The following is a 27,053-nucleotide window of genomic DNA, read 5'->3' on the forward strand; positions in this document are numbered from 1 at the left end:
TCACTGGACACATGGAATCAATGTCTGTAAACCTCTGTAAAAGAGAAATGTGCATAAAAATTAAAGGGGACTGACCATTTCTGATATACTAAAACCAAACTGGGGTCAACAACTAAAGTCACTTGCATAATATTTGTTCCTTATTTTGATGCTCGGCTTGAACTTGAGAATATTTCCTTGCTCTGTTTTGCAATATATCAAAATTGGTAATATGCATCAAGAACTTAATTTGGACAACTTTACAGGTGATTTATCTCAATATTTACATTTCTTGAACTCTCAGATTTCATATTTTCAAGTAGTTTTATATCAAATAGAGAGATAAACCATACACCAAAGAAAAGCTTATTTATTCAGATGATAAAAATTGACTCTTAATGACTGGTTTTGTTGTCCAGGGTCACATTTGTGATAGCTGTTTTAACCTCTAATGTGCAAGCAAATGTGTAAACAAAATCTTACCTTTTAACCATGGCAGTATACAATTAATGTGTGCAATTAATGATTTAATAATAGACTTAATTAGGGGAGGATTTTTGGCTTTCCTTGGCCACTTGGGCCATAAGATACCAAAATAACTTGTTTAATATGTGATCAACTACACACACAATTTAAGATAGCAAGATAATGTGGGGCAAACAAAGCTTCATGCCTCATCTAAAAAATGCAAAACTCCAAATAAATACCCACATAAACAATCTGTTGCAGTTTGCAGCTGAAATAAACATTAGATGAAGCATAATATCACAATATTCATTTAAAAGCAAATTATGATTACAGGGCATAATTTAAATCAAGGAGGACAACGTTCACTGTGAAATAAAACAGCATAAGAAGCCATCCATGCAATGAAATCTTTTTTTTTTTTTTATTGTAGGCTAAATGAATCATATTCTTTAGCATAAACTCACCGTCCATTTTATTAGGTGCACCAGTTTCCTCAGTTTGCCATATCATCTGTTAGGAGTGTCTCTGCTTTTTCTGCTGTTACTGCTGTAGCTCATCTGCTTCAAGGTTTGATGTGTTTGTTCATATATTCTGCTGCTTTTAGCAAGTTATTTGGCTTCTGTCTTTATATCAGATAGCGTTCGTCCATTTTCATCAAACCTCTGGCATCTACCAATGCATCTTCACTCACTGGATACATGGAATCAGTGTCTGTAAACCTCTTTGAAAGAGAAATGTGCATTAAAAAATTTAAGTCGACTGACCTTTTCTGATATACTAAAACCAAACTGTCTGGCGTCAACAACCAAAGTCACTTGCATCATATTAGTTGCTTATTTTGATGCTAGGCTTGAATTTACTCATCCTCCACTTTTTTTAAAAATAGTTTGAGATGAGTTTTTTTCCCCGTTTAACACAAAAGAAGACATTTTGAGCAATTATTGACTTCCATAGTATTTTTTTTTTATATATATAAATGTGAATATCTTTCAGAATAATGTTTTGGTGGTAGCCTGTGTACAGTGTTATTTGGAAGTAACCAAACATATTGGGCAGTTTATGAAAATAATCTCTGTAATAGATGTACCGCATTTTTTATCGAAGTGAAAAGTAACATCATATTACTATAAGAGAGCGTGAGTAAATTAATTTATTAATTTAAGTTAATTTATTTCTCATTTATTGCAATTTGAGAGAGATAATTTATTATTATAATACTATACTACTATTTACTGTGTTTACAATGTTTTTTTATATATGTCTATGTCTTTTTAATGTAAACTTTATAAATGCTTTGGTAATACATTTGTCATGCCAATTGAATTGAATTGAATTGAATTGAATTGAATTGAAGTGAGAGAGAGAGAGAGAGAGAGAGAGAGAGAGAGAGAGAGAGAGAGAGAGAGAGAGAGAGAGAGAGAGTGTGTTTGTGCGGTTGTGGATTTGTGAGCCTCCTAATATATGAACGCGCATGTCTCGTGGCTTTTGAACGCGTCACTCGGATGGATGGATGAACTTCAGTCACCATTAGTAGCGGTATATATTCATATTCCATTCATGTTTAATTGTCTCCTCTCGTTCTGATGTCATTTTCGCGATAAACAGATAAGCTAGGCTGGCTAACAGGCTAGCTCAGGATGTTTCATATTCGCCAGATGTTGTTTTTAATGCATGCCCTGCTTCATTATTGCTTTATTAATAGTCATTTTCTCATGTCCTTGATTTCGCTTTATGTGGCGTTTCTGTCAGCGCGTACACGACTAGCATGTGTCAGTGACATTCGCTAGAAACTTCATTATTGTGCAAGAATATCAGTATCAATGTCATTATAACGGTTATAATGCATGACCTTTCAGGATTGTTTATTTTAATGGTGTCGTTTGTTGTTATTGTGCATGTTGCAGACGCATTTCGCTCATAACACACCTAATTAATCCAGTAATTACAGAGAATCTGACCATTTTCTGAGAATCCCACATTTTAGTGGTCTCTCTTATATATATATATATATATATATATATATATATATATATATATATATATATATATATATATATATATATATATATATATATATATATATATATATATATATATATATATATACACATACATATATACATACATACATATCTATACATATATACATACATATCTATCTATCTATCTATCTATACACATATATCTATCTATCTATCTATCTATCTATCTATCTATCTATCTATCACACATACACACAGTTAAAGTCAGAATTATTAGCCCCCTGTTTATTTCTTTCCCCAATTTCTGTTTAATGGAGAGATTTTTCTGAACACATTTCTAAACATAATACTTTTAATAACTCATTTCTAATAACTGATTTATTTTATCTTTGCCATGATGACAGTAAATAATATTATAATATTTGACCAGAAATTTTTCAAGACACTTCTATACAGCTTAAAATGACAACTAGGCAGGTTAGGGTAATTAGGTAAGTTATTGTATAAGGATGGTTTGTTCTGTAGACAATCAAAAACAAAACAAAACAAAAAAAAGCTATTCTAGCTGAAATAAAACAAATAAGACTTTTTCCAGAAGAAAAAATATTATAAGACATACAGGGAGAATTTTCTTGTTCTGTTAAACATTATTTGGGAAATATTTAAAAAAGAAAAAAAATTATAAGGGGGGCTAATAATTCTGACTTTAAATGTGTGTGTATATATATATTTATTTTTTGCTATTTATGTAGGCTTCAATTTGTGTTTTTCTTTATTTATACAAACACATAACTAAATGTCGCAAACTTTAAATAAAATTAAATATAATAATTAAAGCTAAAATGTTAAACTATAATCTTATCTCAACATTATATTAACACTGATTTGCAACTTTATTACACTTATTTGTATTTTTTATTTGTTTAAATGTATTTATTACATTTGCATTGATACTTTCGCATATTTTTTTAGCTGGGTAGAAATTATTTATGAAAATGTATTTATTTTTGCCATGTAGGCTTTAATTGGTGTTTTTCTTTATTTTACACTATTTAATTAATAATTACCTACTTGTAATATTTGGTAATATTTTACTTGGTAATGCTTGGTAATATTTCTTACTGTAGTTTTCCCTCTATAATATTATTACTCTGACAGTCTCGGGGCTGCAGAACACACAGTCACGATGCGGACGGTGGTGGGATTGCTCTCTGTGATTATGGTGTATGTGCTCCTGATGGACGCTATGGTGGAAAGCGCTGCAGAATTTGATCCATATAAGGTTCTAGGAGTCACCAGAAGTGCAAGCCAAGCAGAAATCAAGAAAGTCTACAAACGCCTGGCCAAAGAATGGTAAGAATGCTCCTTTTTTGGTGTAAATAATTAAAACCTATGAATTATATACAGAATTATATACCGTATCATCTTTCATTTCTCCTGCCAGGCATCCTGATAAAAACAAAAATCCTGAAGCAGAAGACATGTTCATCAAGATTACAAAGTCTTATGAGGTATTGCAGCTTATATATGGCATTTGTACACTGCGTGGTATAGCACAGAACACCAAAATAGGGTGTTTTTCACTGCAAAGGGTAAATTTACATGGTACATTTTCAGTACCACCTCAGCTGTGGTCCCAAGCGAACGATACTATTACAAAAATAAAATACTCATTGGCTAGAGAGAATAAGGACTCATCACTACTTGTGTTTGTCATTTTCTTCTTTATTTTGTAGTGCAAGCACTTACAGTATATTGCTGATAAGTGTATAATTAATATAATAAATCAATAGAGATCAATGGGAATTGGGTTCCAATGTCCTAAAAACCTGGAATGCATTGTGCTGTAGTGGCACATTTCACGGCTGTGTCCAAAATCTATGACTAGAGTATGTACTACATTTGAATTTATACATCTAGTGCTGCAAAAGTATGGTCTATAAAGTATGTTGGGAGAAGTATCAATGGAATATGGACATTACTACTCTACATCCGCCATTAGTCATTATGACGTGACCTTCTCATGTCAGTTCACTCCCATCACTTCACTCCCATTCATGAATTTTCTCACACGGCATCATGCAATAGCATAGCATCCATTGGATGCTCAATTAGAATCTCGCCAGAAGTAGTAGGTCATCTGAGTAATTCTCGACCATTGTTTTTTGAGAATACTATAAATTCACAGTATTCAATACTACTCGGCTTGTATACTGGTTTTAACTGGTTTCATCACCACAGTGGAAAGTCGACACACAATGGAATGGTTAAGCAAAACATAACCATTCGGGATGATAGTAGAAAAGTGGCTTCAGTTTGTCACAGAAGCAGAGGAAGCGTAGCTAAAGACTTATCTATAATCCCACCCACTTTAAATCAGTACTAAGCTACAGTGGAAAAGCAAACTGAACCTATCCAGTCATGACGAACAGCAATGAGTCGTGCTTAGTTGGGTCATACTATGCAGTGGAAAAGCCAATAGATGCTAAACTGATACAGTGAGGGAAATAAGTATTGAACACATTTTTCTCAGAAAACATATTGCTTTTGACTTTACATTTTCACCAGATCTTGGAAACAACCAAAGAAATCCATATATGCAAAGAAAACCAAACTAATTGGTTTTCGAATGAAGTTATTTGTAATAAAATGAAATGACACAGGGAAAATGTATTGAACGCATGAAGAAAGGGAGGTGTAGAAAGGCAGTGAAAGCCCAGACAGCAGCTGAAGTCTCTTAGTAGTACTTCAGCAACCATCTGCTCTTTCTCAGTGTAAATGAATATTAGCTGCTTCAGTCCAACATCTACATTAGCAGGATGATGAAGATTAAACTAGGGTGGACATTTCAGCAAGACAATGATCAAAAACACAGCCAAGGAAACTCTCAAATTCTTTCAGAGAAAGTAAATTAAGCTGCTTGTCCCAGCCAATCTCCTGCCTTAAATCCAATAGAAAATACAAAATAAAGATCAGATTTGAGAGACGAGACCCACAGAACCTTCAAGATTTTGGCACTCTGTTTAAGTCTGTGAAAAACTCACAGCTGAGCAATGCATGCGACTTCATTTTCTATATGAGAGGGGTCTTTATGCTGCCATCAACAAAAAAAGCATTTTATATAAAGTATTAAATACGTTTCAGTAGTTCAGTGCTTTCTCCTTGTGTCATTTCATTATTACACAGCACTCATTTTTCAGATTTGTTTTGTTTTATTTTTATGCTTGTATTGTTTAAGTTTTACCAAAACCTGGTTCGATCCCATGTCAACAGCTCCTTTAGAAATATTAATCCCAGAAAAAAAAAATCATGACGTGTTCAATGCTTATTTCTCCCTCATAAGTAATGCTGATAATAGTTTCTCATCACTCCATAGATCTTAACAAATGAGGAGAAGAGAGCCAGTTACGATCGCTATGGACAAACAGACGATACTCAACCGTATGGCCACCGTCATCACGGTTTCCGGCACTTTCACGACAACTTCTACTTCGACGAGTCTTTCTTCCACTTTCCTTTCAACAATAAGGGAGGCAGGGATTTTGCTGACAGCAAGTACACGTTGCACTTCAACCAGTATGTCAACGAAGTCGTTCCCGACAGCTTCAAGAGGCCTTACTTGATCAAGATCACTTCCGACTGGTGCTTCAGCTGCATCCATATTGAACCAGTCTGGAAAGAAACCGTGCAGGAATTGGAAAATCTGGGTGAGAAATATGGGTAGTACTTACAGTTGAAGTCAGAATTATTAGCCCTCCAGAGTTATTACGTATATTTTTCTCCAATTTCTGTTTAACGGAATGACAAATTTTCAACATTTTTAAACATAATAGTTTTAATAACTCATTATTAATAACTGATTTCTTTTATACTTGCCATAATGACAGTACAGAATATTTTACTAGATATTTTTTAAGATACTAGTATTTATCCTTAATTGACATTTAAAGGCTTAACTAGATTCAGCCGCCTCTGGGGTGTCGAAGATACGCTAGCAGTTGTGGGTGATGCGCAGACGAGCAGGGTAGATCATGCCGAATTGTTTTCCTTTCTTGTACAGCGTTGACTTAACTTCATTGAAAGCAGCATGTTTCCTTGCGACCCCCACACTAAAGTCCTCATAGATCTTAATGGAGTGACATTGATAGGAGATGTCTTTGTGTTCCTAGGCCCATCGCAGTACAGTATCTTTGCCCAGAAACCTGTGAAATCTGACAATGAATGGCCACGGTCTATTACTGTCACAATCACCAGCGATCTAATCCTTACAGATCGCTGGTAAACTCACAGATCTCATACAACTACAAATCTGCTGGCATATGGACTACAATATCCAGTCATGCAACACACACACATCTGCTCCAAGTCTCCATTGACCATCTCTGTATAATAAACTCTGCATTTGGATCTGCACTCCCTGTTCTCAGCGTCCACTTCACGTTACAATTACCTTTATGGGGCTTGGGTGCCAAACTCCAATGAGCGTGATCAATTTCAGGTAGGGCTGACAGAACCTTTTTCATGGTGTTATAGAAAATATCCGTCATGAATTTCTAATCTCAATTCCCTCTGGAAAGCCGACTACTCGTGGATTCTGTTGCTTCAAACGAGAGACCAAATCATCCACAGCAGACCCCAACGTAGCATTTAAATCCGACACTGCTGTTAATTTGTTCAACTCAGTAATCCTGCCGATGTGATCCATCTCCATCTCCGAAATAGTGGCAGTATGAGAAGCCAAAGTACTGTGAATGCCATCCAAAGATGTTTGTAAAGGGGACAAGAAAGAGTTCAGCAAAGCAGTAAATTCCTCTGTTAAACTTCACCTAGACTTCTCAAGCTCTGACACGAGCACCTCTCCTGTTTAAGAAACAGGCGCTGCCGCAATATCGAATGCTTCAAAGTCTTGGCCTGGGGCTTCGTGGTCTGTAGCACTGCCAGGTTTTTTATTTTAGCGCATTTTAAGACACTTTAAATTGTGTCAAATATAAGAAATGACTGCTGCAGTTGACACAAACGAAAAAGAAAAAAAATTGGAGCAAGGACAACATATGACCTCTCGCTACATCATGAAACCGTAAGTCCAGGCTTAACTAGGTTAATTACGCAAGTTAGGGTAATTGCAAATCATTGAATAACATTGCATAACAGTTTGTTTTGTAGACAATCGAAAAAAAGCATATTGCTTAAGGGGGCTAATAATATCGACCTGAAAACGGTTTAAAAACTGCTTTTATTCTAGCCAAAATAAAACAAGTAAGACTTTCTCCAGAAGAAAAAATATTATAGGAAATACTGTGAAAAATTCCTTGCTCTGTTAAACATCTTTTGGGAAATATTTGGAAAAGAAAAAACAATTGACAGGAGGGCTAATCATTTTGACTTTTGTGAAGTTGAAATTACAAGCTGCTTTTCCCCACCTCTAGGGATTGGGATTGGTGTGGTCGATGTCGGATACGAGCGACGTTTAGCAAATCACTTGGGCGCCCATCAGACTCCATCTATCCTTGGTGTCGTCAATGGAAAAGTCTCTTTCTTTCATTACGCTGTGGTTAAAGGACACTTGATACAGTTTGTAGATGATTTGCTGCCACAGAGACTTATTGAAAAGGTTGGTGATCATCATCATGCACTCCTAATAGTGGATTACAAAATATAATATAATGTGCATCACTGAGCAGTATAGAGTCCCCATCAATATACTGGGGCATTAGGACCCATACAGACTGCGCGCTCCCTGCTAGCCTTGCTAACATCACTTCCGACAGCAACCTAGTTTTCCCATGTGTTCTCCCATCCGGGTACCCACCGGGTACTCACTTTGCTTCAGTGGGCAACCATGTGAGAGTTGCAGAGAGCTAGCTGCTGGAAACATTTTAAGTTATTTCACTTTACAGCCAATGAAAATACCCTATTCAAACCTACCCACAAGAGCCTGAAACAGAAGCTGGCATTTAGAGGGGTTTGCATCGGAATGCTTCATATACAAATTAAAGAGTGAAGGTCATACAGTACTACACTATACTGAGTATTGTGGCATTCCTACTATTTATATCCTATTCTGGACTCAAACTTTTGATTTGTGGGTTTGTAGGTTACAGATAAGAACAACCAAGAGTTTCTGAAGAGCTGGCATGAGCTGAACAAGCCACATGTGCTCCTGTTTGATCAAAGGCCTTCGGTTCCTCTGCTTTATAAGGTAGAGTTGCTTAGAAGCCTCCAGAGTTGTTGTTGTTTTGCCAATACACTATCAAAAGATGTTTTTTTTTTTAATTTCCAATAGCTTACAGCGTTTGCCTACAAGGATTATGTGCAGTTTGGATATGTAGATCAAGGACTTTCTGAGACCGCTGAGCTGCTCAGAAAGTTCAACATAAACACTTATGCGCCGACCATGCTGGTCTTTAAAGAGGATGTGGAGAAGCCTGCCGACATAATACAGGTAGGCCTGTTTTTTTTTTAAGGGTAGAATTTAGAAACACTTATTATAAGCGACGCTACACTCAGAAAATGACTTTTGGTGCTTGTTCAAACTACATATTTAAAATGAGTTGAAACAATTCTTAAGTTTTTTGGGGCACAACTTTATTGTTTTATGTTCAATCCACTTAAATTTGTAAAAAATTATGAAGTTAACTTAATGATTTGTGTTGGGACAATGTAAAATGGATGTGTGAAACAAAGATGTTTTTACAGTGCAGTGGCCATTGAGTAAGTTGCAGCCAGAAACATATCGTTCTTGCTTAGACTTGTGCACATGTAACTAGTGTTATCAAAAGTTCCAACCGCCATGATTCCAATAGGTACTGCCATTTTAAAAATGTCAATTTCCTGCTAACATCTGAATGCAGTCAAAGAGCATAGAATCACTGAGGCGACACTCTTGTGCGATTTGGGAAACAGCCACTAGATGCCGCTAGTGTCACGCAATGAAAATTCCAATAGAACAGCAGCATATTATAAGTCTGTAAAATAAACTATTAGTGCAGATGATTGTGATAGTAAGTGTTATATTGTCGTCTTTCAGGTTGTATCTCAGCTATAATGCGCTTTTAAAATAAATAAAAAACAAAGCAGCTGCTTGCCATCGCGACAGGAATAAGATCCAATGGATGGCCAATCACGTTCACTCCAAAATGGCGGAATCACGGGGCTGTTGCTGAGTACTGCTGTTGCAATGGAACGTTCTATTGAGAGTCGCCTCTTGGTGATTCTAAGCTCTTTGACGTCATTTAGTGAGCTTCCTAAACATCACTTAATGGCACCTTAAAAGATATACTTGAGTTGTTTACATTTAAAAATCAGGCTAATATCATAGGAAGTCATTTCATTAAAAGTTTTTCACACATTGGCAATAAAACAGCCATTAACCATTCAATCCCACTATGTGTTGTTGTTGGCTTTGGGCGAGACATTAAACTGTTGAAAGAGTAAATACAGAATATTTGATTTAGATGTTTCAATGTTACGCGACCAGATCAGTTGACATACTCTACTTCCTGCTTGCACATCTAAAAGAAACAAGAGGTGGAAATTTCTTAACTGTCACAAGTGTAACCTGTAGTAAAATTGCTAAAAATTGAAGACAATTGAAGGTGAAGTGACGACCCAGTTTGCTGTGCCATATTTGGAATGTGTACATTTAACCTATCCAGGTGTGCACACACACACACACACACGCACACACACACACACACACACACACACACGCACACACACACACGCACACACACACCAATGCAAATTTGACAATGCTGTTTCCTGCTATTTTCCCTACACATTTTTAAAGGGGCAGTTCAACTAAAATGAATATTTGTTGTTAATAGACTTAGTTAATAGATCCTTACAATGTCCAACATGCAACTTTTCAGGTTCTTGTGAGCCAGAAGTTGCTGTGACTTTTTTTAGTACGTTGATTTACTTCTAACTAAAACCGAATATTGAGGACTTTCTTTTTGTGCAAACTAACATACAAAAGGCTCATTCTGAAAATGTAGCCCTATATACATTTCTGGAGATTGCGAATTATGTAGCCAGAGGTACGTATGGCTGCATTTTGTCTTTAAAACGAACGCTACAGGGTGGGATGACACCGTTTCTTTTCACGCTTACCAGCTGACCACTTACATCCATATGGACAGCCTTTTCGCTGTTACCAGTTAGTCCAGTGGCTTGCTGCGTAAGTCAGTGGACTTGTGACTGTCAACAATAGAGTTTGAGTCCTGTGAAGAACGGTTCCAGAAAGTGTGTAAGACAAAAACAAAAGCCAAAAAATTAACAAGTAAATAATAGGGTGAGAATGTGGTAAAGTCTGAAAACGTGGTAAAAATCAGGCGGCAACGAGGGCTTTCTTTTTCTGTATCGCTTTGGTTTAGGGAAGTGGGTGGGCGGGTCAATTGGTACTTTTAAAAACACTATCGGTTGGGTTTAGGTAAGGTAGGTCAGTCGATCACTCAGTCAGTCAGTAGACAGTGGCCCTCGTGGGAGAAGTGGCACTCGTGGCACTCGCGAGAGAAATTCGAGATCTTACACCGCGGCCTTTGGAGGATTCAAGAAAACAAAAACTACAAAAATTATAACTCCTGGGATGTATTTGGTGCTCTCAAGAAATGTATACAGGGGTGTGTATTCAGAATGAGCCTGGGTTGAAACTAACAATAAGATGGGTGTGGTTAAAGTCTGTGTGAAATCAAAATTTACAATGTTTATTTTGCTAGCACAAATAGTAATTCTTTAGTTGAATAATTAATTTCTGCAAGTTAATCCACTCAAGAAAAAAAACTGTTTGTTAAGATAATCTTCAATCAAATCTTCGCATTTACTTCTGCATTTAGAGTAGCAGTTCTTCTCTGAACATGTCAGTTTGACAACTTTTGCCATTCTTAACCGCACCCCTCTTAATGTTAGTGTGCTCCAAGGGAATGAGGTTCAAAAAGAAAGCTCCGCCCCTCCTCAATATTCTGTTTCAGCTGGAAGTACATTAATAAAATAAAATTCTCAGCAACTTCCTGTTCACATGGACTAAAAAAATCCTTCTGTGCAATAAATCAAACATTATTTACAATATTATCATTAATCCACATAATCAGCAAACAGTCTTGAGAACTTTTTGGCTATATGATATGTTTGAGAAGATATCATTTTTGTGTAAACGTCTGTCTTAGAACTAACGCGCTACTACTACTCTTTTAGGCTAAAGGGATGAAGAAGCAGATAATAGACGAGTTCATCTCCAACAACAGGTTCCTCCTGGCTCCTCGTCTGGTTAATCAAAAGCTATTCGATGAGCTTTGTCCTGTCAAACAGTTCCATCGACGCAGGAAGTAAGATGTCTGTGTAACGCATGCACAATTTAATCTGAAGCAAATCGTCTTTTTCCAAATATCTACAATGTTATTTTTATACAGATATTGCATTCTACTCATCACTGGTGAAGACGAGTCTTACATCACCGGAAATGAAGCCTTCCTCTCTCTTGCCTCTGCTAACGCTAATGACGTACTGCGGTTTGCGTACATTTACCACCGACGTCAACAGCCTCTATGTGATGTTCTCCTAAAAGACAAAGACAACACAGCACCACAGGTAGACCTTTTCTCCAATGGGCAGTTTAGTTTATGTTCAACAATATGTTGTTTTTTTCACCGATTAATCTGTTTTTGATGGTTTTTGCCTCAGATGGAGAATGGAACAATAGATTTGATCAAATCAGTCACTTTTTTTATAATTATTTTTTAGGGGTTTTCACTTTTATTGATAGGACAGTGGAGATTTACACACAGGAAAGTGTGGGGAGCAGAGATAGGGGAAGGATTAGCAAAGCAAATGTGTCGACGCACTAACCACTAGGCTATTGACGCAGACCAAATCAGTCACTTTTGGCCTGTTTTCACTGAGTAGTACAGTACGATATGTTACGGGTCACCTTTATCAGGCTTGCATTTCCACTGCCAAAAAGGTACTGATGGTACTCTTTTGGTTGGTTTGGTGTACGACAGAAAGTTTCAGATGACATCAGGAAATTAAAGAAATTTAAAAGTCATTTTAGTCAAAAATGACTGATGGTTTATCATTTTTGACCAAAATGACTTTTAAATGTCTTTATCTTCCTATTGTACTTTTTAAAAATGATGACTATTGAGAATTATTGTGGCAAAGTATAATTGTGATATTGCCAAAATCCTATAATAATCGCATTAAGATGGTTCATGTAAACGTACTCATTGACCATACTGCATACTTTACAGTTTACATTGCCATCTGTTGGTCAAAAGTGATAAATTATCAATAATTTTTGACTAAAATGACCCTAAAATGTCTTTAATTTCCCTATTTTATCACTATTTTACTTGTAAGTTTTACACAAGTCATCAGCTTAGATGTCTGTGTGTATTGAGCAGGTGGTGATTTTGGAGAGGCGCAACGGAGCTGGAAAGATTCTGTATAAGCCGCTGTTGGGAGGATGGAACGGCAGTAAGGAGGACAAACACAAACTACTGGAGGAGCTGCAAAGACTGCAGAAAGATCCCTCCATCCTCAACTACAACGCCATCCTGCCAGAGCTCAACAACGAGTTCGCCTCGGTAAGTCTCTCAGGGTTTGCATTTCATGAACCATCTTTAATTGAGAAACGAGCGCTGACCTACATGCCCGTTTCAGTAGCGAATGTGATCCATGTGCCAATAATCTTTTAAATTTGCTGTATTCTCCTGTTTAATGTAACTGAGATCAATTCTGTTTGATTTCAGATGTTTTTAGTAAGATGGATTTACACCGCATATGATTACTTGTCTGAAATTATCGACGACGTTCTTCATAATAACTGGTAAGAGAGTCAGTTGGCTGTTCACTAAGCTCTACCCCCTTGGTTTCTATTGCTAATGAAACCTCCCTTGAGAATGGACTTGAACTGGTCATTTCCTTTATTATTATTTCCATTATTATTGTGTGAGCTGGAATTAATTGAGGGTATATACAAATATTAAAGGTCCCATGAAGTAGGGCTGTGCGATATGGGCAAATGAAACCTTTCACAATCTTCTTAAACAATATTGCGTTTTGCTGCCGAGTGTGACCCGGCTGGGATAAGAATCAGCAGCTCCAAGTCCAAGGCCATGGTACTCCACCGGAAAAATGTGGTTTGCCATCTCCAGGTTGGAGGAAAGTCCTTACCCCAGCTGGTGGAGTTCAAGTATCTTGAGGTTTTGTTCACGAGTGAGGGAAAGATGGAGAGACGTGATATTGACAGGCGGAACGGTGCTTAGGCAGCAGTAATGCGGTCAATGTATAAGTTCGTTGTGATAAAGAAATAGCTGAGCCAGAAGGCAAAGCTCTCAATTAACTGGTCAATCTATGGTTCATCTCTCGCCTATGGTCATGAGCTTTGGGTCATGACCGAAAGGACAAGATCTCAGATCCAAGTGACCGAAATGAGTTTCCTTCGCAGGGTGGCAGAACACACCCTTTTAGATAGGGTGAGGAGCTCTGTCACCCGGGAGAAGAGCTGCTGCTCCTCCACATCGAGAGAAGTCAGCTGAGGTGGCTCGGCATCTGTTTCGGATGCCTCCTGGATGCCTACCTAGAGAGGCTTTCCAGGCATGTCCCACCAGAAGAAGGCCTTGGGGAAGACCCAGGACACACTGGAGAAACTATGTCTCTCGGCTGGCCTAGGAATGCCTCGGGATCCCCCCGGAGGAGCTGAAGGAAGTGTCTGGAGAGGGGGAAGTCTGGGGTTCTCTCCTAAGACTGCTGCCCTCGCGACCCGGCCCCGGAAAAGCAGACGAAAACGAGATGAGATGAGATGAGATGAGATGAGCTGAGATATTGTGATTTCGATTTTAATCACAATTTTGACACGCTTTACAGTAGAAATCTGTAACATATATCCAAAGAAAAACAATTAGATCTTTATCAATGACTTGTAACATGTCTCTAAAACGTAAGACAAAAAAATAAATAGAAATCACCTTGTTAAGGTGTAACAATTTGTCTCTAGAACAGACATATGGCAAAACAAATAAATAGGCTACTGTGTGTGTTTGCACACCATCAAACTCTCTGATGTTCTGTTTGAGTACATATAAGAAGTAGTTGCGTTTTTTTTTCTACATGCCTACAGAATGTTTTTGGCATGTATAGTGTCACGTTTCCTATTTATAAAAAGACACACTGGATCGCAGGAATTATCAAAACATGTATTTATTTACAATATTAACACACAGAAAACAGAAACTGGAACAGGAAACATCAAACGCAGGACAGGGAGTGTGGCAATATAATTCCGGACGCTGAACTGAACAAAACACAGGACTGAAGCCACGGTCATACTGCCCTTTTCACCCCATAGACTTCCATTCATATGCATGCGAATGCGTAAAAACTGGAAACGCAAGCTCGTGCAACAAGTTTTGCAGTTTGCTGTGTTAGAAGGTTCAAGCTTGGTGAACTCTGACCTGCGAAATCACATCACGTGACTGCGTGAGACCAATCGAAGATCAAAACATGACCTCTTTGGACAGAAATTTAAAACATGGACCAATCGCTCGCTTTTTTAATGTCTAAACATCTTGTTTAATCCCACCCCATTTCGAATTGCCATATGAGAATAGAACTAATTGGACACAGGGGTGAGACACAGGTGGAAACACTGAACATTAACAAATGGCGGAAAATAGAACAAAGGAATCACAGCACATGGGGAAGTCAGATGACAAACACGGAGCACATGAAGCAACAACAGACTTCTGACACATAGATCATAGAGACCTCTTTGTGATGCTGCCATGGAATAGGCTGTTTACATATCGTGTCTTTCGTGCGCACAAGTTTGTTATTTCCAATTAAGGCATGCGGCTTGTGTGTGTGCATATTGGGAGCGATGTGTGTGCGTATTCCAGGAGCACCCAGAAGAAGACATTTAAACTTTTCAGAATGCCGCACCACAAGTCACGTAACAAGAACTTATCAATCAGCTTCATACTTGTATGGAATACACACATTTCAGTAATAATGGTAGGCTAATTACCTCAGACAAAGACAGAACACCCAAACACCCAGTGCTTTTTTTATTTTCTCCATAAATAAAAAATGGAACCCAGCTGCAGCAATGTTTTGTTAGTTTCTCATCCTTCGAGAAAATGGCTGATGGTCATCTAGTAATGCCAAATGAGCACGAAAGCAAAGCGTGTTAAACATGCTTTATCCAACCACTTTTAGACGAGATATGTGACTGACAGGTCTTACAAATTACCTGGTTCTGCAGTACATCAGCCTTCCTGTACCCAAAGTAATCCCACACTACAGATGTTGACTTTTTTGACCTCCTGTGCTGAACTCATCATCCCTGTTCATGCAGGCTATTTGTCATTAAGTCTCACGCTCTTTTTAGGCGTGCTGCGTTATGATTGGTTCAAACAGCATATACTGTGGGAGCAGTATAGTTGAGACTGGAGCTCAAAAATCGTGTTGTTAGGAATCGACAGAGAATTTCGAATTGTTAGAATTTCGATACGATTTCAATTAATCGCACAGCCCTACCATGAAGTGCTCTGAAATGTGCATTTTTTAATTTGGGCGGGGCATATAATAGCCCCTCCCCTTAAAAAAAAAACAACAAATAGCATTTCGTTTTTATCACAGCTCTGCCAGTGAGAGTGGTTGAGCTTAAGCGCATCAATTGAAATGCAAATGAGAAGCATCGTGAAGGGGGCGGGGCATGTCAGATACTAGAGAGCATTTAATAGGTCAGAAGAGTTGATGAAACTGCAGTATGAGTTGACATGAATGAAACTGTTGATCCATTTAGGCGGAAGTGACAAACTGCACATGTTTAAATCAGTTTTATATAATCTAAATGTGAATTTTGTCTTTATTTTGTTGGACACTAGCTTATAGATATCCTTAAAACTAACATACTGGTAATAACATCGAAAAACTTGTAACATAGCTTGTAACATAATTAAAAATTGCAACTGTGAATGTCAAGAGATGCTAAGGTGGTATTGGTCAGTAATATTTGTAATATATGAATATTTCAAACATCAAAGTTTTTTTTTTTTTTTTGCAGGCGTGAGATGATGCCCCTTCTGTCCTTGATATTCTCTGCACTCTTTATTTTATTTGGCACTGTAGTTATTCAAGCTTTCAGGTGAGATTAAGTGCCTTTATCATTTTGATCGGTTTTCTAATGGGAAATGCAGATATTCAACACTGTTTGCAATTTCAGTGACTCGAGTGAGGAAAAACAGCCCAAAATGAAAGTGAATGAGACCAAGAGCGAGAATGGGTCACCAAACACCTCCAACACATCCAGGTTCATTATATTACATTGCGATTGCATAATACACAAATCATTTAGGAAACACGGTGTTGTTTCTTGAAGGATCCACAATTGTGCTGTTTAGTTTAGTGACGATTAGTCCCTGGTTAGTCCCTTGTTGGCCTAAACAGTTAATCTGACCATTGTTCTTCAGAATAATCCTTCAGGTCCAACAAATTCTTTTGTTTGTTTTTTTTGGTGAAAACCTTTGAATAGAATCTTTTTTGTTTCATGTACTACACTACCTGACAAAAGTCTTGTCGCTTATCCAAGTTATAGGAACATCAAATAATAACTTGACTTCTAGTTGATCATTTGGTATCAGAAAAGCTTATATGAAAGGCAAAGGCCTCTAGATTACGCTTATTTTACCAAAATAAAAGATGATTATGCCTTGATTTTAAATTATTTAATTAGGACAGTAAGGTCTGACCTTGCTTAGACAAAAGTCTTGTCACTTAACAGAAATAATGTCCAGTATAGAATATAAAGTCATGGTGCAGTGGAAAAAGAATTAATATTGTGTATGACTCCCATGAGCTTGGAGGACTGCATCCATACATCTCTGCAATGACTCAAATAACTTATAAATAAAGTCATCTGGAATAGCAAAGAAAGCGTTCTTGCAGGACTCCCAGAGTTCATCAAGACTCTTTGGATTCATCTTCAATGCCTCATCCATTTTACCCCAGACATGCTCAATAATGTATATATCTGGTGACCAGGCTGGCCAATCCTGCAGCACCTTGATCTTCTTTGCTTTTAGGAATCTTTGATGTGAGGCTGAAGTATGAGAAGGAGTGCTGTCCTGCTGAAGAATTTGCCCTCTCCTGTGGTTTGTAATGTAATGAGCAGCACAAATGTCTTGATACCTCAGGCTGTTGATGTTGCCATCCACTCAAGCTTTTTCCTTCACCAAAGTTGACTGATTTCTTTGAGAATTTTGGGTCCATGCTGGTTCCAATAGGTCTAATGCATTATTTGTGATGATTGGGATGCAGTTTAACAGATGATTCATCAGAAAAATCTACCTTCTGCCACTTTTCCAAACGATCAACTAGAAGTTATTATTTGTTGCTCTTACAACTGGGATCGACGACAAGCCTTTTGTCAGGTAGTGCACTGCCTTTCAAAATCTACAGAAGTTACTTACACAGAAGACAGAATATGTTAAATTTACCCTGATCTTCAAATTCATTTACATTTACATTTACATTTAGTCATTTAGCAGACGCTTTTATCCAAAGCGACTTACAAATGAGGACAAGGAAGCAATTTACACAACTATAAGAGCAGCAGTGAACAAGTGCTATAGACAAGTTTCAGGTGTGTAAAAGTCTAAGAAGCAAAACATTAGTAGAAATTTTTTTTTTTTTTTTTTGAGAGAGAGAGAGAGAGAGAGAGAGAGAGAGAGAGAGAGAGAGAAAGAGGGCACAGTTAGTGGTATAGTCAGAGAGGCAGTTGCAGATTAGGAAGGAAAGTGGAGACTAAACAGTTGCGTTTTTAGTCGTTTCTTGAAGACAGCAAGTGACTCGGCTGTTCTGATGTAGTTAGGGAGTTCATTCCACCAACTGGGCAGATTGAATGTGAGAGTTCGGGAAAATTCAAAAGGTTTTCTATTTAAAGTATAGTGTAAGTAAACTTCTTGTACATGAAATGTCTTATTCAGGTCTGTTTTTTTTTTTTTGTATTATCCCTCTTATTTTGGTTAATATTTAAAATTTTATCAGATTTGACAGATTCCTCAAGGAGTGTGCAAACGTTTCTGCACCACTGTGTGTTTGTGGGTATATTTTATAAATATTAATATAATATTATATATAAATAACAATTACTGGTTACAATAATAAGTTTACAAACATATAATAATTATATATATATATATATATATATATATATATATATATATATATATATATATATATATATATATATATATATATATATATATATATATTTTCTGCTCATACAAAAGGCATTCTGGGTTTAATTTTTGATTTAAAGAATACAAATTATAATTCTTTCCTATTCTACTTTTATTTATTTTATTATTATTTTCTATCTCCAGTAGTCGGCCACCAAAGAAGAACTTTGTGGAGGTGACAGAGTTGACTGACATCACATATACCAGTAACCTGGTGAAGCTGAGGCCGGGTCACATCAATGTAGTGCTGGTGCTTACTGATGGCACCAAAAACATCCTGCTCAGCAAGTTTGCCAAAGAGGTTTATTCATTCACCGGGTGAGCCTTCATTATACGCCGTACCCTAAAGTGATATCGTCTAAAAAGATGCACAATACACCACTAGTCAAGAAGTATATTCTGCTCACCCAGGCTGCATTTATTTGATCAAAAATATGGTAAAAACTTATGGTAAAAAATTGTACTGAAAATCCTGGAAAATGCTTGATTTTTAATAGTGTTTTCAAGGTTGGAAAAGTGCTTGGATGACCCATCAAATATTGACCCATCAAGCAGACACTGGTGCCCCTGCCAAATTTCCACTAGTTTTTCCTCCATTTCTTGGGTCTAAATAGACCAAAAAAGAGCTTTTTAACTTCTCCCCAACCTTAAATTGGCCTGCAGATATCCATACCAGCTGATGCTGCTCTCTCATTGGCTGTAGGTAACTGCCAATGTTATTTTCAATCAGAACCAATTTTACACGGCATGATCTGAATCGCATACAGCTCCAGATATTTACCATGCCAAATATCTCTCATGTCTTTGATAGCTCACACTGTGTGATTGTTACTCTCGTTAACGAGCACCGTTTTGCCTGTGATTATGGACATTTGTTGGCGATTTCTCAAAACCTGTTGGCAAGTGAAAATCTGGGCTAAAATCATGCAGTTTGAGCATTATTGAATGTAGGTTAAAATGCTTTTTATTCCTGTGATCCAAAGCTGAACTTTCAGCAGAAAACATTTTAGTACAATATTATTGGTATTCAATCATTAATAATTCTTATATTGAAAATAATCATCAATGCAGAATTTTTTCCCTGCTTTATAGTTTTTACTTATAGGATAGGAATTTGAGTATTTTTTTACATTATAAATGACATTTTAAATGGAATAGATTACAGTTTCTACAAAAATCTGAAGCAGCCCAATAGTTTTTAACGTTGACAAAACGATTAATATTGTGACACTGAACGACTTTTAATGACACTTTAAATTTAAATTTCAAATAGATTTATTCAATTCAATTCAAGTTTATATGTATAGCGCTTTTCACACTAGTGATGGTTTCAAAGCAGCTTTACAAAAGGTGCACATTATTGTATTACAATCAAAATCTGAAAAGTTAAGGTTATTAGTTACTATAACTTTATCAGTTATTAATAACTTTAAGTCGTAACTAACTAATAGCTTTTAACAGTTAAAGTTATTATATATAAACAGAGTTATTATATATAGACATATAAAGTTAATATATATATAAATATTTAATAACTAAACACTCACACAGCTAACGTAATGAAGTTTCACAAACTAGTTTCGAGAGGAGCACATGATATGATTAGTCGCGGCTGGTCTCTCATCTGTAATCACAAGTAAGTCAATCAGATCATTCCAAACTGACTATAAATAGCCCGACTTGCATTCATCTCATATTTGTTTTTGAAGAATCCCCCCATCCACCCCATCTCCCCCTTTCCTCCTTTACCAGCTCTCGAGAACTACTTGATCTCGTACCCCCTTACATGCTTATTGACCAGGCGGGAGCCCTGGTTCTCTCCTGGGACAGCACGCCAAACCTGCAATTATTATCAAGCAATATCTAAGCATGAACTCTTGAAATCATATTTGGAGAGAAATACAGCTGTTGAAACAAAGACGGTCATGAAATGAATATTATATACCAGTGGTGCTCAACCCTGTTCCTGGAGATCGACCTTCCTGCAAAGTTCAGCTCCAACCCTGATCAAACACACCTGAACCAATCAGTTAGAACCTGAACAGCACTTGATAATTACAGGCAGGTGTGTTTGACATGGGTTGCAACTGAAATCTGCAGGAAGGTCGATCTCCAGGAACAGGGTTGGTCACGCCTGTTATATACAGTATGTAAAGACAAGATTATAGGCAGTATGAGATTCAACTGGAGAGAAAAAGAAAGATAGAACATGCTGAATCGAAGGAAGAACTTGATATTAAATAGCACATCATTTCAGAAAAGACTCAATGACACCAAGATGCTTGAGGTCAAGTTAAACACAGACGTTTGATGCTAGTATTTTAATTCCAAAAGTAATTTCGTTATGAATATTGTGTACATATTTCCCATATTTTCTCTTGTATATTAAAGGTATAGTTCACCCAAAAGTAATGACCCTACACTTGCTTCAAACCTTTTAGATTTGCAAAAGGCTTAGCCTCCCAAAGCTGGTGGTGGCCTAAGGCTTTTGCACAGTACTGTATATTTCCTCTTCCTTACAGGAGTTTGACGCTCCACTTCTCCTTCCTGAATGTGGACAAACACAGCGAATGGATGGCGGCGGTACTGGAATTCGCCCAGGATGCCATGCAGATCGACACGGATGAGGATGAAATGGGCGCTCGTAAAGTCGACTACACTGGCTATGTCCTAGCGCTCAATGGCCATAAGAAATACCTGTGTCTCTTTAAGCCAGTCTACACAGGAGAAGACTTGGACGGAAAAGCAGAAGAGGAAGGAGGAGTATCGCGGTCCAGAAAAAGCACAACGCGCTCTCGATCTACAACTCTTCAGATCCACCACAAATTGGACCGACTCGGCCTGTGGATGGAGCGGCTGATGGAAGGAACTCTGCCGCGATACTACGTCCCAGCCTGGCCCGGTCTGGACAAGATCACCGTCAATAAATAAAGCCGCACTGAAGCTAGCTTGCTAATGCTGGAGCTAATTCTCAAGCTGGTTTAAAAGCACCAAAAGGCCTCGGCGAATGCAGGCTTGTTGCCGCTCGGAGCGCAGATGATGGCGAGGAATTTTCGTTTAGAGTTAGAAGAAGGGAAAATGTTTTAAAGTGCTTGAATCCTACATCGAAACCCTAGCTTACACGTAAAAGCTGAAATACAGTGGGGGAAATAAGTACTGAACATGTCATGTTTTTTCCTGCAGGGGATAATATTTCTAAAGGAGCTGTTGACATGGAATTGAACCAGATTCTGGTAAAAACCTCAAACAATACCAACATGAAAATAAAACAAACAAAAAAATTAGTTATGTGTAATAATAATGAAATGACACAAGCACTGAACTACTGAAATGTATTTAATAGTTTATATAAAAGGCTTTTTTGGTGATGATAGCTTAAAGATGCCTCTCAAATGGAGAATGAAGTCTCAGGTGTGAGTTTTTCACAGACTTCAACAGAGCGTAAAAATCTTGATGGTTCTTTGGGTCTCGTCTATCAAATCTGATCTTTATTTTTTGTATGTTCTATTGGATTCAGGTCAGGTGATTGGGTGGGCCATTCTACAGCTTGATTTTCTATTGTTTTGGGTCATTGTCTTGCAGAAATGTCCACCCTGGTTTCATCTTCATCCTCCTAGTAATGTAGATGTTGGACTGAAGCAGCTAATATTCATTTACACTAAGGAAGGGGAGAGGGTTGCTGAAGAAATACTGAGAGATTTCAGCTGCTGTCTGGGCGTTCACTGCCTTTCTACACCTCCCTTTCTTCATGTGTTCAATACTTTTTCCCTGTGTCATTTCAGTTTATTACATAACTTAATTTGCAAACTAATTAGTTTAGTTTTCTTTGCATATATGTATTTCTTTCAAAATTTCAAGTCAACAGCACCTTTAGAAATATGTTTTCTGAGAAAAATGGTGAGATGTTTAACGCTTATTTCCCCCGCTGTATACTTTGGGCTTTGGTTCTTGGAGATATTTATTTACTAATGGAGTCAATTTGGGTCCTTACACTCAAAAAAGTGCTTTTATTTACATTTCTTTGTCTTGTTTCTAGCCCAAATCTCTAAAATTTCTTAAATCAAGAAGTATTTTGTAGACACGCACAAAAAAATATTTACTTGTTTTAAGGAATGATATGTCAAAATAAAGTGAGTTTTTCATTCAAACACGCAAAGTAATCTGCCAGTGGGGTAAGTGAAATAATCATTTTTTTCCTTTTGACGTGCTGTAAGATTATTTTGCTTGCTCCATTGGCAGATTATTTTGCTTAATTTAAGGAAAAACTCACCTAATTTTGACATAATATTTCTTAACACAAGGCAATATGTTTTCCTTGTCTTGAAAATGCTTCTAGATTTAAGAATGTTTAGATATTTAGATTAGAGGCTATTTGGACTTTTTTTTTGCAGTGTAGGGCGCATTTCAAAAGGTTGAAAACTAAAAAGATTAAGCTAGCGTAGCTTTCAATACTCTACATTTCCATTGTATGAACGACACCACAACATGCTGCTAGTTGATGAACATAATGTAGCCTAACAAACAAAATCACTGTAGAGACTTTTAGTCATAACTATGTTTACTCGTGACGATGCTGTGAATTTTTGTTTAATATTTTTTTAGACACTTTTTCCCTTTTATTTGAAACCCAATATTCTACAAAAGTGCCCTATTTTATTTGATAAAAGTAAGTTTTTATACATTAACCTTAGTTAATGCATTAAAACTAAATAATAATAAAACATGTTATTGTTCACAGATTATACAGTACATAAGTTCATGGATAATATATCCATGTGGAATTTTCCACAACACACATACTAACTTTTTTATCATTCAAACGGGTTGATGCCTAATGTAATATCTAATTAACAAATTACATAAACTCAAGTTAACATTAAATATTTAACTTCAAAGTGTGTTTTTGCTATTATTACAAATATTTTTTGCCTATAAATAATATATAAGCAAAGTATAATAGTATAATAATAATCCAATTTTGGTCTATTAAATAAAACACAAAATAAATAATACAAGACTAAAACACTAGAGCTAAATTATGACTTTTAATACATTTGTAGAATTTGAACGATACAAACATTTTCCTTGTAAACAATGGTAAAAACAATAAGTCTTTTAAAGATTTTAGCTATAAGCTTTTCTGCTATTATACTAAACTAATTCAATAAATTACGAGTTCAGCTTTAAATCTTCTGTGTGCACCATTTGATCAAGTTTCCTAGGCCCTGTCCACATGAATATGGGTATTTTTAAAACCACACTTCTTTTTCGATGCGATTTTGTCCACACAAAACAGAGTATCAGGTGACTGAAACTGAAACTTTCTAAAAACTCTGGCCAGTGTGAAGATTTTCAGAAACTCCGGGTACAGTGTGGTGGTTTGGACCATAGTTTTTGCCTCATGATCTCAATGTCTGCTGTTTTCTCCTGTCTGACGGCTGGGTTTACACCAAACGCGAAAGATGCAAATGAAAAAAGTCTTAAATTTCAAAAGCAGCATTTAAGGTCTTAAAGTCTTAAATTCATTGACATTATGTCTTGTAGGTCTCAAATTTTAAACAGGTCTTAATTTTACGATGTCCATGTAAAGCTACTCAATCATCCAATCCCCAGTAATCCAGCTCATTAAAACATTTAACAAAGCTCTATTTATACCTAATAATGTAATAGCAATTTGTTTAGCTTTATAACCAATATGGTTTAATTATCTTACATTCGATAACATTTGTTCTCAATGTATTTATATACCATATAGTTTGAGGACACCGACCTGGATAGACTGTTGCATGTGCATACTTTTACGTTAATATAGTTTTTAAAGAGTTTTGGTCCCACTATACAATAAGGTTGTATTAGTTCATGTTAGATAATGCATTTACTACTATGAACAATACATTTATCACAGTATTTATGTTAGTTAACGAAAATACAGTTGTTCCCTGTTAGTTCATGTTAACTCATGGCGCATTAACTAATTTGGATGTTAATAATGCGTTAGTAAAGGATGAACTATAATTAATAAATGCTGTACAAGTATTGTTCATTATTAGTTCATGTTAGTAAATACATTAGCTTATGAAACCTTATTGTAAAGTGTGACCAGAGTTTTTATTTATATATATACAGTTGAAGTCAGAATTATTAGCCCCCCTTTGAATTTTTTTTTTCTTCATTTTTAAATATTTCCCAAATGATGTTCAACAGAGCAAGGAAATTTTCACAGTATGTCTGATAATATTTTTTCTTCTGGAGAAAGTCTTGCTTGTTTTATTTCGGTTAGATTAAAAGCAGTTTTTAATTCTTTAAAAATCATTTTGAGGTCAAAATTATTAGCCCCTTTAAGCTAATTTTGTTTTCGATAGTCTACAGAACAAACCATCGTTATACAATAACTTGCCTAATTACCCTAACCTGTCTAGTTAAACTAATTAACCTAGTTAAGCCATTAAATGTCACTTTAAGCTGTATAGAAGTGTCTTGAAAAATATCTAGTCAAATATTATTGACTGTCATCATGGCAAACATAAAAGAATTCAGTTATTAGAAATGAGTTATTAAAACTATTATGTTTAGAAATGTGTTGAAAAAATCTTCTCACCGTTAAACAGAAATAAACAGGGAGCCTAATAATTCAGGGAGGCTAATAATTCTGACTTCAACTGTATATAAAACTTATGTTGAAAAAATGAGTATGTATACAACTAGGGTTTGTTTGACACAATATTTAAAATATGTGACTAAGAAATAACTAATTCGAAAATTTATTTTGATGGGGCAAGGTAAAGTCTTTACCAGGCCATTCCAAAATAAAAGTCCTTAGCGTTCAGCCCTGTATAAAGGCTGATTTATACTTCTGCGTCAACTGCACACGTAGGCTACGGCGCAGCCTACGCGTGGACGCATGGCCCCTCGCCGTAAATGTAACGCATACACTTAGCGCAAGCTGTGTGATTGGTCAACTTAGTAGCGCTGACGAGTGTGGGTGGAGGTGAGAGCCGCGCGAGCGTGATGCAGCGGGTGTTTACAAGTGTGGAGTCCTGTAAAGGAGCTCCGGATAGAGACTGCTGTTTTGTGTTTACCTTATGATTAAAGTTGTTGCACGTCCGCCAGTTCCAGCCTCAAAGTGAGTGAATTTGAGCCACTTGTACATTAGGAAGCGTTCAGAAAAAACAAAACACCAGCGAAGGAACTCGACACAGAGAAACATGGACACCTACTGCCAGCTAGCTTTTCGGAAGTGTATTGCAGAGCAACAGAAACCGCGCAGAAGTATAAATGCACGGCTATGCGCACGGCTTGCACCGTAAGTCATGCTGATCACTTGACGCAGAAGTATAAACCAGTCTCAAGTCTGAAATTTCATTCATAATGGTCTTTAAAAAAGTCTTGAATTTGACTGGGTGAAATCTGCAGAAATGTGTAGTTTGCACTGCGGGACAGTAATCCACCTCTGTTCTCATGTTTGGATTGACTCGTATGCAATTTACTTGTGGAAATACTTAATTCCCCATTTGGTGTGAACTCAGCATAGAAGTGTCATTATTATACCGCCTTTTGATTCAGTGTGCCCTTAACACAGTTTTGCCATTTTCATGTGGATGGAGATTTTTTTTTTTAACGAAAGCGGTGAAAACTTTCATTAAAAAACACCCATGTACATGTGGACATAGCCTTAGCATTGCCAATCCCTGTGATAGAAACACTAGCACAACATTACAGCAATACCTGTACAATATGAGCCAAATGCTTCAGTCACAAGCTGTAAATAATTACATGATTATATTAAATGTATATGTAACAACATCATATGGGTCTGATAAATGTGTAAGTGAAGGTCTTTATCAGCCTTTACAGTCACGTTCAGCTTCACAGTGCAGCTACTGTATATAAGTGCAGGAAAGGCCTTAAAGAATGACAAATAGTGCCAGAATTATGTATCGTTTCCCGTTGGAGTTTTCATTCAAGTGGCATGCAAAACCGTATCTGAACAGTACATGAAGAAAAAATACATGAACGTGTTTTCTACTATGCATTTCAGTTGTTTTGTTAGTTGGAGTTAGTGTATTTATCACATATGCATACAAAGTTGTGGGTGAGTTTAATCCACATCAAGTCTTCCATTATTAATAATATTCATGTATTCCTATGGTGTTCAACGAACATTCATTACACTTGATGCAGTATTGATATTGTACAATATTAGCATTTTAACAATTTTTTTTGTTTAGCAATGGAAAATGTCTTAAATTTAAGATAGTCAGCATTTAACTCATGCCAGATTGTCATGGCTTATTTATGAACATTCATCACACTTGATGCAGTATTGATATTAGGATTTTATTGTTTGTTTCATTTAGCAATGCACTGGAGAATATCTTAAATC

General features: G+C 36.6%; 1 protein-coding gene across 1 annotated transcript; it reads left to right on the plus strand.

Annotated features, from left to right (window-relative positions):
* Positions 1–1,869: 1,869 nt before the first annotated feature.
* On the plus strand, positions 1,870–22,182 carry dnajc16 (DnaJ (Hsp40) homolog, subfamily C, member 16). Its single transcript, XM_056450026.1, has 15 exons — positions 1,870–1,983; positions 3,588–3,782; positions 3,874–3,940; positions 5,806–6,136; positions 7,856–8,040; positions 8,524–8,628; positions 8,713–8,871; positions 11,622–11,752; positions 11,837–12,014; positions 12,830–13,012; positions 13,178–13,254; positions 16,495–16,575; positions 16,654–16,740; positions 18,815–18,988; positions 21,193–22,182. The coding sequence occupies exons 2-15, from the start codon at positions 3,616–3,618 to the stop codon at positions 21,599–21,601; spliced, it is 2,334 nt and encodes a 777-aa protein (XP_056306001.1). The 5' UTR covers positions 1,870–1,983; positions 3,588–3,615; the 3' UTR covers positions 21,602–22,182.
* Positions 22,183–27,053: the final 4,871 nt, after the last annotated feature.

Source organism: Danio aesculapii, chromosome 23 (assembly GCF_903798145.1).
Source record: "Danio aesculapii chromosome 23, fDanAes4.1, whole genome shotgun sequence".
Taxonomy (NCBI): domain Eukaryota; kingdom Metazoa; phylum Chordata; class Actinopteri; order Cypriniformes; family Danionidae; genus Danio; species Danio aesculapii.